The following is a 13,717-nucleotide window of genomic DNA, read 5'->3' on the forward strand; positions in this document are numbered from 1 at the left end:
GCCTTGCACGGATGTTTAAATTTGACTTCTTTTTAAAACTTTTTTACGTTACCCCCACCGTCGATACCCCCACCGTCGATACCCCCGCCGCCATTGCTGTCGGCCGGCTCGTGACTTCATTCTGTGTTTCCGTGCTCAAGCCTTCGCACGTACTTGAAAAATGGAGAAAAAAAGACATCGTGTAATTTATTCTTCATCGGAGGATCGGAGGAAGACGAAATCGAGTCATGGTGTTATCAGGATCAAGAAATAATTTAACACGTATTGCGTGCACACGTAATACGTCTTTGTCGCGAGTGCGACAAAAATCTCCACCTGCCATCACACATGGCAAAGGTGAGTCGCGTGTGCGACATAAATCTTCACCTGCCAACACACGTGGCAAAGGTGAGTCGCGTGTGCGACATAAAATCTTCACCTGCCAACACACGTGGCAAAGGTGAGTCGCGTGTGCGACAAAAGTCTCCACCTGCCAACATACGTGGCAAAGGTGAGTCGCGTGTGCGACAAAAGTCTCCACCTGCCAACATACGTGGCAAAGGTGAGTCGCGTGTGCGACAAAAATCTCCACCTGCCAACATACGTGGCAAAGGCGAGTCGCGTGTGCGACAAAAATCTCCACCTGCCAACATACGTAGCAAAGGTAAGTCGCGTGTGCGACAAAAAATCTCCACCAGCCAACACACGTGGCCAAGGTGCATCGCGTGTGCGTTCAGATTCACCAGACAGTGGCGCATCACCGCCTAGGAGGATTTTAAAACCATGCAAAAAAAAAAAATGTTATTGCCGACCATCATTGTTTGACGAGGACCCTCGTCGACATCAGCGGTACCGTCGTCGCCAGCGCGTCTTTCGCCAACATGTTTGTCACCAGAGCGTTCGGCGCAAGGACCTGAAATGCCTGACCAGGAAATAGATGGGCCCGCTGATGAAAAATGTCTCCAGCTTCTAATAAGGTAGACACCTCTCTTGGACCAGCTATACGTAAAGACATAGCTAGCCAATGACAACATATTTTGAGTAAAGGTTTACCAAAAACCAAAAAGATAAACATTTTGAAGAGTATTTAGTAACAACTGCGAACTTTTTCAAGCTCCAGCTCTCAACCAGGTAGCAAGAGTAGTACCCTTAAATGAATCAATGATACGTCGTGACGTGTCTCTAATGCAAAAACAAATTGGAATTGCGTTAGCCGCTTTAGCTGTCACGATGGATATGATTGTTTGAAATTAAACCTCTAAGAAAAAATTGATTAAATCATTAAGTGATGCGTGCCGCATTTTGTGCGAGACAAAAACACGAAGAAACTTAGTGTTATCTTCCATTAGCGGAAGCTCCACGAGATGCCAAATTTCGATTCGGTGAAGTTTTAAGACTACAAATTGAACAGTGCAAGCGTCGCTGACTCAAGCACAGCACGAGCGCCGCCAGCACGCCAATTTCGTCGAAATAATCATGTTAGATGATCGTAAATATAAAAAACGGCTAAGTGCGTGTCGAGCCACGCGCAGTGTAGGGTTCCGTAGATTAATTTACCAGTTTAATCCTTTGTATGATATGTTTTTCCTTCACCGTTTGAGACACGATATTTAATTCCTCAAATGCACTTAACTGAATGGTACACGCCCCAGGCCGGATTCGAACCTAGGCCCTTCGGAATAGGAGACAGAGGTTATTACATATTCACTGGGCTATCATGGCTCAATAATTAATATCAGTAATTTAAATCAGAACGCTTTTACCTAAAGTTAAACTAGAAAGAGATAAGATTTTATCATTTGTTTGTTGGTTATGATTGATCCCATAAACTACTTGACCGATTTTGATATTCTTTCACCATTACCAAACTACAGTGGTGAGAGGTTGTGGGTTGTCTGTCGGCCTTAAGACAGTTGAATTTTTCACAGTATTTGTAAAACAAATATGTTCATATTGCCAAAGAGATACAATATTTTTAACCGACTTCCAAAAAGGAGGAGGTTCTACGTTCGGCTGTATGTATGTTTTTTTTCCTCAAACGATTAAACCATTTTAAAGTGTGGAGTGATAATTTGTTATGGTTTAATTTTCGTCGTTAATTGTTTCGGACTAAGCCGAGGTTATCACACAAGTAATAAGTATTTGCGATAACAGCTGTTATACGCAACAGTAAATATATTACTTGAGTATTTCGGATTTATCTGTTATTTTTTGACATTTAAATTATCCACTTCTTAGAAGGTTGTCCCAAAAGCTTGTGAGGATTTTTCATCTTATGAAAGCTGACGTTTGTTTTATCAGCTGATGCTATAACACGTTCGCTGCGGCACTGATTTTTCTGTACTTTCCTCTGGTGCGGCACGAAGTTTTTTGAAGTCATACTAAAACTTTGCGTAGTTCGGTACGAGGTCAATCAACCGCGTAACTCTTGAACACGCTAGACGTACAAGGTCAATTGACCTCGTACAGCAACGAACGTGTTAACCATAATTTAAAGTGAGCCATGATAGCCCAGTGGACCTTTGCCTTCGATTCGGAAGGCGTAGGTTCGAATCCGATCTGGGGCATACACCTCCAACGTTTCAGTTATGTGCAGTTAAATATCACGTGTCCCAAACGTCGTGAAAAAACTTGCATACCTGAGAATTTTCTTAATTCTCTATGAAGTCTGCATGGTGGACTATTAGCCTGATTCCTCTCTTTCTGAGAGGAGAGTCGTGCTCAGCAGTGAATATGGGTTGATGAGAGCCGTGATAGCTCAGTGGATATGACATCTGCCTCCCATTCCGGAGGGTGTGGGTTCGAATACGGTCCGGGGCATGCACCTCCAACTTTTCAGTTGTGTGCATTTTAAGAAATTAAATATCACGTGTCTCAATCGGTGAAGGAAAACATCGTGAGGAAACCTGCATACCAAAGAATTATCTTAATTATCTGCGTGTGTGAAGTCTGCCAATCCGCATTGGGCCAGCGTGGTGGACTATTGGCCTAACCCCTCTCATTCTGAGAGGAGACTCGAGCTCAGCAGTGAGCCGAATATGGGTTGATGACGAATGATGATGACCTACTCGTAATCACAGTTTGCAACTATGGTGTTTGGATCCTAGTGGCTGTGGCAGGTAGCACGCTGAATTCGTTTCTATCTCTCTATCAGCGTATTGCGTTGAGGTAAATAGTATCAAAAACTGTTTTTTTCTACATCTTCACCCATCTCTGCGTTGCACTCGTGCAATATTTTTTTTACTCTCATTTATTTATTTATCCTTTTTTTAATTTTTATAATGTTATTAATTTATACTAACATTATAAAGCTGAAAAGTTTGTTTGTTTGTTTGGTTGGTTTGTTTGGTTTGTTTGTTTGTTGGTAACACCAGGTACAAGAATGTAGTCAAAAACTTAAAAAAAAAACTTAAGGGTTCCTTGTTGTCTACAAAACCCTAAAAAGTATATTTTTTTTGTAATACAGGTATCTGTTTTTTTTAACGAGAATAAAATACGGATGCTAATAATATTTATTTCATTTACTTAAGACAGGTCTAAATAGAAGCTGTGATAGAAGTAAGATACTAAAGAACTTATCAAGTTCAGACTTCTTCGTCACACTCTTCTACTTCTTCCTCTTTAGGGCACTTGATGGTGGGGCAGCAGGCTGGGTGCACCAGAGACAGGTCCTGTGTCACGTAGCATGGAGGCACTGCTGCCGCTACGCCGCAACTGTGAACAGTATACATGAAGCTTTGCTGAGTACAGCGAAGATAACACTGTGACCATCATCGTTTATTATGGATGTAGTGTTTGTGTATACTAAATAGATACCTACAATCTTCTTCTTCTGATAGTGCCATCTCCTATCGGACGTCAGCAATCATTAAGGCTAATTTAACTTTGTTCACTGCTGCGCGATGATCTGGTACTCATATTAAACCATTGGCGTAAGTTCTTGAGCCAAGATGTACGTCTACGACCAGGACTTCGTTTCCCCTTTATCTTTCCCTGGATAATAAGCTGGAGCAGGTGATATTTGGAGTTTCGCATTAAATGACCCAGGTATTCGAGCTTCCTCTGGACTTGTTGCAGAACTTCTGTTGGCATTCCCTATGTTGGCAATACTACATACAATATATCATGTACATTGGTAGTGGGGGCAATGAGACAGTCTATCACCGGCGCTTGATTGGAGTGGTCGTGTGCGATCTGCTTGCCATACCAGTGTAGGAATGAGCCAGCGATTTGCTTATAGGAAGAGGGTTCTTAAAATGGGTATTGTAGTATAGCAGGTGAGAAAATATTACGATAAAGTAATTAAGTGCCTCGTGCGTTTGAATCATAAGGTTTAAGATTTTGACATTTTGATTTTTTCTGTCTTCCAGGAAATTAAGCTAGACCAGAGTTGATTTTGTGTTATATCTCGTGCTTTGGAGAGCGCGTTATGTCGGTCGGTCCCATCTGCTAGTTAACAGTACTGAAGCAGTGTGGTGGATCTAAACTTCAAATTCGCCTTGGTTTTGCAATGAGCCATTTATAAATAGGCTAATAATGAGGAGTGCTGCTTACAATTATATCTCTAGCAGGAGGTTTTGAAATACTCACCCTATTATTTGCACAAAGTCCTGCAGTTATATCGCTGGCAAGAGGTTTTGGAACACTTACCCTACCCTACTATTTGCACAAAGTCCTCCCTGCAGTTATATCGCTGGCAGGAGGTTTTGGAACAGTTACCCAAGTATTTGCACAAAGTCCTCCCTGCAGTTATATCGCTGGCAGGAGGTTTTGGAACAGTTACCCAAGTATTTGCACAAAGTCCTCCCTGCAGTTATATCGCTGGCAGGAGGTTTTAGAACACTTACCCAAGTATTTGCACAAAGTCCTCCCGGCGGTTACATCTCTGGCAGGAGGTTTTGGAACACTTACCCTACTATTTGCACAAAGTCCTCTCTGCAGTTATATCGCTGGCAGGCGGTTTTCGAGGGTTCTCCTTCGCCGAACGGTATTACATCTTTAAGATCCGAAATATAACATCCTTGCTTATTTGCTGGAAAAAATAACAAAAAGGAATTGAAGTGGAAACCTCCCCTACATGTACAGTGGTGATGAATTTTTTTACGCGTTTATTTCATAGTGTGGGGTATCGTTGAATAGGTCTTTGAAATTTCTGAGGGTTCTATAATATTGAGCGTTTAAGAGTTAATTTTTGTTAGAGTCAAGTGACACCCCCCCCCCCCCCCCCTTTACCGGCTAAACAGTTGTCTATGGATACGTGAAAAAATTCACGAGAGTAGGATACATAAAGAAACTAGCTGACGCCGCGTGGTTTTACCTGCGTGGTACCCGTTCCCGTAGGAAAACGGGTATAATATATAGCCTATAGCCTTCCTCGATAAATGGGCTATCTAACACTGAAAGAATTCCTGAGATTAGCGCATTCAATCAAACAAACAAACTCTTCAGCTATCTAAATTAGTATAGATTATGTTTCGCAGCTTCATTCTTTGCGATTTACAGGTTTACGTAGTGTAGTAGTGCCCCCACGCATTAGCCTTGCACGGATGTTTAAATTTGACTTCTTTTTAAAACTTTTTTACGTTACCCCCACCGTCGATACCCCCACCGTCGATACCCCCGCCGCCATTGCTGTCGGCCGGCTCGTGACTTCATTCTGTGTTTCCGTGCTCAAGCCTTCGCACGTACTTGAAAAATGGAGAAAAAAAGACATCGTGTAATTTATTCTTCATCGGAGGATCGGAGGAAGACGAAATCGAGTCATGGTGTTATCAGGATCAAGAAATAATTTAACACGTATTGCGTGCACACGTAATACGTCTTTGTCGCGAGTGCGACAAAAATCTCCACCTGCCATCACACATGGCAAAGGTGAGTCGCGTGTGCGACATAAATCTTCACCTGCCAACACACGTGGCAAAGGTGAGTCGCGTGTGCGACATAAAATCTTCACCTGCCAACACACGTGGCAAAGGTGAGTCGCGTGTGCGACAAAAGTCTCCACCTGCCAACATACGTGGCAAAGGTGAGTCGCGTGTGCGACAAAAGTCTCCACCTGCCAACATACGTGGCAAAGGTGAGTCGCGTGTGCGACAAAAATCTCCACCTGCCAACATACGTGGCAAAGGCGAGTCGCGTGTGCGACAAAAATCTCCACCTGCCAACATACGTAGCAAAGGTAAGTCGCGTGTGCGACAAAAAATCTCCACCAGCCAACACACGTGGCCAAGGTGCATCGCGTGTGCGTTCAGATTCACCAGACAGTGGCGCATCACCGCCTAGGAGGATTTTAAAACCATGCAAAAAAAAAAAATGTTATTGCCGACCATCATTGTTTGACGAGGACCCTCGTCGACATCAGCGGTACCGTCGTCGCCAGCGCGTCTTTCGCCAACATGTTTGTCACCAGAGCGTTCGGCGCAAGGACCTGAAATGCCTGACCAGGAAATAGATGGGCCCGCTGATGAAAAATGTCTCCAGCTTCTAATAAGGTAGACACCTCTCTTGGACCAGCTATACGTAAAGACATAGCTAGCCAATGACAACATATTTTGAGTAAAGGTTTACCAAAAACCAAAAAGATAAACATTTTGAAGAGTATTTAGTAACAACTGCGAACTTTTTCAAGCTCCAGCTCTCAACCAGGTAGCAAGAGTAGTACCCTTAAATGAATCAATGATACGTCGTGACGTGTCTCTAATGCAAAAACAAATTGGAATTGCGTTAGCCGCTTTAGCTGTCACGATGGATATGATTGTTTGAAATTAAACCTCTAAGAAAAAATTGATTAAATCATTAAGTGATGCGTGCCGCATTTTGTGCGAGACAAAAACACGAAGAAACTTAGTGTTATCTTCCATTAGCGGAAGCTCCACGAGATGCCAAATTTCGATTCGGTGAAGTTTTAAGACTACAAATTGAACAGTGCAAGCGTCGCTGACTCAAGCACAGCACGAGCGCCGCCAGCACGCCAGACGTACAGCGGTGCGCGGAAGTGGAGCTACCGGGGGCGCTCGCCGCCACCGCTACCTCCACGCAGGACGACTTACTGGAGATAAATACACAGGTACCACCTTACGCTGGCAGACTCAAATATTTTTACTCTAACTGGACAAGCATAACAAATGACACAACTATATTGTTTTGGATCAGTGGTTATAAAATTCCATTTGCTGCGACTCCATACCGCACAGATAGTCCATATGTTTATCAACAATCAATTTAAGAGAATATTAAGTTTTAAAAATCAATCAAAACTTTGTTGAATATAAATGCAATTTCACAATGTATCTACTATATTTACCTACCTAAACCGAATAGTGAGAAAGGGTTTATTCTAAATTTAAAATGTTTAAATAAACTTATAGATACGAAACATTTCAATAAGCAAGACTACCGAGCCGGCATTAAAAATAATCACTAGAAATTGATACATGGCATCTATAGATCTAAAAGACGCTTATTATTATTTGTTTTTTTTTTAGTATACCCATTCACAATTCTCACAAAAAGTACTTACGATTTAAACACATTAATGTACTTTATGTAAACCAGCAATGAAGTCATTGAGATCACCACAACATTTTGTCTCAGTTATACTTAGATGATATTTTTTGTGTAGGTAGGAGTTTCTCAGAATGTAGTGGTAATGTTAACACACGTAAAAGCTCTTTGGCTCCAAAAAATATAAGTTTCTATGTTTCGAATTTGATTCCAAAAACATGACAAATTATAAACGTCAAAAATTAAAGAAATTTTCTAACCTCCTTCCTTTGTTTATGTAAATGTAAATTAACTGAATTCGCAAGGGTTTTTAGGTCATCTGGTATCAGCTTGTCCAGCTACACAACACTCTTGATTATATACTAAAGAGTTCGAAAACTATTAAATACCAAAGTTTATTAAAAATACCAGTTACGACCACATTATAAAACTACCCGCAATTTTGAGAAGTGATATGTTTTAGTGGCTAAGAAATATTGAACATGGATTTACTTCATTCGGTTAAATTCGTTATGATATAGTGGTTTTTTGCGATTCCTCTTTAACTGGTTGTGGTGCATATTGTAATTCTAAAGAAAGTTGCACATAAATGAGCTTGAATTTAAAAGCAGCGTTTTTTAGCCTTTAAATGTTATACAAATCTAGTAACCAGAGTAATAAGGTTCTGTTAAGATCGGATAATATAACTAATATGTCTTGCATTAATATAAAAGGAGCATACAACACATCAAACGAGATCTGGATCCTGCTGGAAATGGTATTAAAGTCATAGTTTTATTTTATTTGCACCCTACATAAATACAATGTCCAATTATGAAGCCGATTCACTTACGCGAAAGGAATTTCGTGATACAAAATGGGAGCTAAATAATATCGTATTTAATAAATGCAATGCCAGATGTCCCGTTTATGTTACAGGGAAAAACGATCCAGATGCATTTGCAGTGGATGCGTTGACAATTTCATGAAAAGAAAAATACCTTATCATTTCCCACCGTTTTTTTTTTCATAACATGTTAAGACTATGCAAAAGTAGTTAGCGACAAAGCTGAGGGCATTGTTGTTGTTGTTCCATATTGGCCCACACAATATATGGTTCCTTATATTCAAAGAGTTGATAGTTTCAGATTTATTGTTTTTTGAACCTGATATCAACTTGACTTTAAGAATCCATTACAATCTTCACAAGACTCTAAAGTTGGTAGTCGCAATGCTTTCCGGAAAGTTCTATTAAATAAGACCCTAGCACCAAGATCTATTGAAATCATATTGACATCATTATCAAACTCAACATACAAGCAATATGATAGTTGTATGAAAAATTGGATGATTCTTTTGTAATAAACACCGTTGTAATTATACATCTGCGCCAGAATCAGTTATCATTGATTTTCTTACTGAAACATTTGATAAAGGGGCTAAATATGGTACTATTAACTCGTACAAGTCTGCATTGTCACTTTTATTGGACAATAAAATCAATAATAATGAAATCAAACGCTTTATGAAAGGAGTTTTCAAATTGAGACCCACAAACCCTAACTATAACATATCATGGAACCCTAATATTGTTCTGTTTCATTTAACAAGTAAATGGCCTAATACAGGTCTTGATTTAAAAACAGTTTCAAAAAAAAAAAAAAAAGAAAAAAAAAAAAAAAAAAAAACTTTCTTGGCTTTGGTTACGGCGCATCGTGTTCAAATTTTTTCGCTTATAAAATTGTTCAATATTACTATACAACCCGGTCATCAAATACTTATAAAAATCCCCGCTTTAAATAAAAACTTGTAATATAAATAGATCACAACTACTTTTGAAACCACCTTAATTTGTATTTGCCCTGCAAGCTATTTAGAAACATACTTAAATAAAACAGAAACATTTCGTAATAGTTATTATTTATTTGTAAGTACAAAGCAACCGTATTGAAAAGTATCGGCACAAATGCTTAGTCACTGGATCAAAGACGCACTAAGTGAAAGCGGAATAGACACATCGATATTCAGTGCACATAGCACGCGACACGCAGCATCTTCCACAGCCAACAGACTTGGATTCAACATTGATCTGATCCGCAAAACAGCTGGCTGGACTGATTCCTCCTCTGTATTTGCAAAATTTTACAATAAAGATGTTGTTATTGATGTAATTCGCAAAAAGTATCCTTTCTTCCAAATAATACACATTTGTATACACACATACACACTAGTCTGATCATGCATGTCTTCATGTATGCTATACTTACTTGTTTTTATTTTGGAAGAATCCTTTGCACATTTTATTTCTGCTCTAAACATCCTACACTACGTAAACCTGTAAATCGCAAAGAATGAAGCTGCGAAACATAATTAAAAATCAAACGAACTTACCAAAGTGAAGTTCGATGATAATTATATGAGCAGCTTCATTCGACGCGATTTACATACACCCTCCCTATATAGTAAATTACCCTCCCTACTTAAAAAAAAAAAAAAAAAATGTGCAGTGTTTCCAAAATAAATAAATAAATTAAATTTTAACGAAATGAAGTCACGAGCCGGCCGACAGCAATGGCGGCGGGGGTATCGACGGTGGGGGTATCGACGGTGGGGGTAACGTAAAAAAGTTTTAAAAAGAAGTCAAATTTAAACATCCGTGCAAGGCTAATGCGTGGGGGCACTACTACACTACGTAAACCTGTAAATCGCGTCGAATGAAGCTGCTCACATAATTATCATCGAACTTCACTTTGGTAAGTTCGTTTGATTTTTAATTATAAGGAAAACTATAACAGCTAAGTAGCAAGTTTTTTGTAAGAATAATTCAAAAGGTTTACAAATAATGACAAATTGTCTTACCAAATTCTATAGGCTTTTCCTCCAGTTTCATCAAACTCACCTGTGCGAAGGAAACGCTAACGCAAGTCAAAAACACGACCGTTGCCTTCAACATTTTTAATAAAATTAATATATATTTGAGTTGTAACAAAATGTAGAAATAATTGGAGTTAATAAAAATAGTCTGACCTTGTGGCAGAACTAATATTAAATGACGTGGTATTATATATTTTTCTTTTGTTTTCTCATGTTTACACAAGATAGCACTGAAGCTGTGTGCGAAATTAAATGTAATGACTGTCTGTTACTCTATGGCATCATGTAATTAAAATTGAAGTGTCTGTGATTTCAAAATAATGTTAATGCAAGTAAATTTTGTTTAACTATCTTTGTCCTGGCTAATAACCGGAAAAGGTAAACCGATTTTGATGAGACTTTCACTGGAAAATAGAAGTTGTTATTGGGCAACATTTAGGCTACTTTTTATCCCGGAAAAATCTATTCTTCCAACGGGATTTGAGAATAACTGAATGTACGTTGACGGCGTCCGCTGGTAAATATTAAAATTAAAGCAGACCGACCAATTTGGGCCCAGTGCAGGTTGTAGAAAAAAAATAAAGAAAAATTCTTCATTTAATAATACCTATTATCAAAATCACTAAAATGATTAATATCGATAGTTGCTATATTTTTATTATTAGGTATATTTTTTTTTGGAAATGTGTGTGTTTTTGAAATCATTCATTTTATAATGTAAATAATTGCACATTTATCTTGATCATGACAACTTTCAATTAAACTGAAATTAAACCAGTCTAAAGCTGATATTATTATTTATTAAATGATACTAGTTTGGACGTTTTAACGGTTCATTCATTAAATTTGGGCCCATTAATGAATGAATAATGATCGATCTCCCTTAGATACTCTTTTTCCAGGCAAATTTGTGTTTATTTTATTTTATTACCTACCTACCTACCATTGCCGGTAATATATGCATATATGTTTATGATTATTACCTTTTAAATCAACAGTGATATTTTAAAACTTATTTTTGAATATATTTTGTAAAAACATAAATAATAAAAATTAATAGAATATTTCCAAACAGATCCGCATGCGATTTGCATGTTAACAATTTTACTTTAATCGATTTGCCAAACCTTCAATATCTACCTAAATAAACAAAACTACCTACGTGTCTTCCACATACTCGTATTAAACGCGACTTCGTAAAAATTTATCCATATTCAGTAACTTCGTCCGCGTGGATTTCAGTTTTTCACAAATCCCGCGGGATTTTTCCAGGATGAAAAGTAGCCTATGTGTTAATCCAGAGTAAAATCTATTTCCATTCCAAATTTCAGCCAAATCGCTTCCGTAGTCGCAGCGTAAAAGAGGAACAAACATACTTACACACTTTCACACTTGCACACAAACTTCCGCCTTTATAATATTAGTGTGATTAGTGTGATAGACGTATGTATTTCTCATCTAGTGAACCTCAACTATTATCATTTGAGTTATTGTGTAACTAGTATACATTCCAAATTTCATCTAAATAGGTTCAGTAGACGAACCAAAATCACTGACATAACTCAGCTAGTCGCGAAGCTGTAGTGGCAATGGGGAGGCCACATAGTTTGAAGAGCCGATGGACGTTGGGGTCCCAAGGTGCTGGAATGGCGACCCCGCACCTGTAAGTGCAATGTTGATCGACCCCTCACTAGGTGGACCGAAGATATCAAGCGGGTTGCAGGCAGCCGCTGGATGCTGGCGACTCGAGACCGTTGTTCTTGGAGGTCCATCGGCTGATAATGGTGAGGTTCAGTGGTCGCAACATTAACGCGTTACGTTACGTTACGCGAGTAACAAGCATCCAAACAATAGAAATTTTAGCGTTTATAATAATAATGTATAATAATAAAGGATGAGTCAAATAATGTGATCACAACGTTTTTGAGTATGTCCAGTGTTTAGGAATGTGGAATATTTATTGAGAGTGCATTCCCTTGTATGCATTTTAAGAAATTAAATATCACGTGTCTGAAACGGTGAAGGAAAACATCGTGAGGAAACCTGCATATCAGATAATGTTCTTAATTCTCTGCGTGTGTGAAGTCTGCCAATCCGCATTGGGCCAGCGTGGTGTACTATTAGCCTAATCCCTCTCATTCTGAGAGGAGACTCGAGCTCAGCAGTGAGCCGAATATGGGTTGATAATGATGATTCCATAACTGAGTGGCATGCACAGGAAAAGGTAGCTTGTTTGACCTACTGATGTGCTACTACCGGTAGGAACTGGCATTAATATTAGTAGGCACAGAAAGTGTCACTCATGCAAGACTAACAGTGGAATTCTCAGACGTTGCAGGGGCACCCCCAGGGGACCATTCACCCTGATACGATCCCCTGGAGGTGCCCCCACTACGTCTATGAATTTCGCTGAAGCAGTGTCCTTACTTACTGTGAGATCTTTATATAATAATAATAATAATAAAAGCCTTTTATTCAGACAGTATTACAGTTTAAAAATTATTATCTATCTTAATTATTCTATTACTGACATTTTTAACATAAATATTATATTTAATTTTACACACACTTATTTATTTATTTTGCCTTATTTATTTTGCATCAATATCCCTCTGTCTGTCTGTATGCCACTGTTGCAAAGGCCTCCTCCAACTTTCTCCATTTTTCTCTATCCTGTGCAGTTCTTGTCCATGTACCACCTGCCACGGCTTTGATGTCATCGGCCCATCGTCTAGATGGTCTACCTTTTCTCCTTTTCTTGTGGCTTGTATACCAGTTGATTATGGATTTTGACCATTTTTCCTTCCCTCTGATTGTATGTCCAGACCATTTCCATTTTAAAGTTTTTATTGTTTTTGTGACATCTTTTGTTTTTGTGTGTTCTTTATGGTCACAGTTCTTATTTTGTCTGATAGTCTTTTCCCTAACATACTCCTTCCCATAGAATTTTGGCAAGTTTCCAGCTTCTTAATGTGCGCCTTATTGAGTGCCCAAGTTTGGCATCCATAGGTGAGTATAGGTAATATGCTGATGTCAAAAAGTTTCTGTTTGATCTTAATGTTTGTTTCTTTACTTTTCATTATTTCTTTCAGGCTCCAAAACTGTTTCCAAGCATTTCCAATGCGTCTGTCTATTTCTTTTGTGGTTAGATCTGTAGGAGAGATTATCTGGCCTAAGTAGATGTATTCATTGACATATTCAATCGGTTCATCATTGATCATAATAGGCTCTTGCTTGCTATTGGTCATAGCTTTGGTCTTCAGTGTATTCATGGCTTTGAGGATCTTTATATACTCATAATAAAACTGTAACAGGTCCATTTTTTTTAAATTTTTTGTCTGTCTATCTGTTCGTGTTGTTGGTGACCAGTCACGCTGAAACT

General features: G+C 38.8%; 1 protein-coding gene across 1 annotated transcript; it reads right to left on the bottom strand.

Annotated features, from left to right (window-relative positions):
• Positions 1-3,485: 3,485 nt before the first annotated feature.
• On the bottom strand, positions 3,486-10,466 carry LOC112056915 (U-scoloptoxin(16)-Cw1a). The gene is made up of 3 exons (XM_052891643.1): positions 10,321-10,466; positions 4,891-5,011; positions 3,486-3,693 (listed from the first exon to the last, which is right to left on the bottom strand). Exons 1-3 carry the CDS (start codon positions 10,412-10,414, stop codon positions 3,564-3,566), a joined length of 345 nt encoding a protein of 114 aa, XP_052747603.1. The 5' UTR covers positions 10,415-10,466; the 3' UTR covers positions 3,486-3,563.
• Between the last annotated feature and the right edge of the window lie 3,251 nt (positions 10,467-13,717).

This window comes from Bicyclus anynana, chromosome 4 (genome assembly GCF_947172395.1).
Source record: "Bicyclus anynana chromosome 4, ilBicAnyn1.1, whole genome shotgun sequence".
NCBI classification, from domain to species: Eukaryota; Metazoa; Arthropoda; class Insecta; order Lepidoptera; family Nymphalidae; genus Bicyclus; species Bicyclus anynana.

What these genes read in the sequence shown, in the direction of transcription:
- LOC112056915 (XM_052891643.1), bottom strand. Translation starts at nt 10,414, where the DNA reads ATGTTGAAGGCAACGGTCGTGTTTTTGACTTGCGTTAGCGTTTCCTTC. An exon ending in GGAAAAGCCTATAGAATTTG is followed by an intron (nt 5,012 to 10,320) that starts GTAAGACAATTT and finishes TATTTTTTCCAG; the next exon opens with CAAATAAGCAAGGATGTTAT. An exon ending in GACTTTGTGCAAATAGTAGG is followed by an intron (nt 3,694 to 4,890) that starts GTAAGTGTTCCA and finishes TACTGTTCACAG; the next exon opens with TTGCGGCGTAGCGGCAGCAG.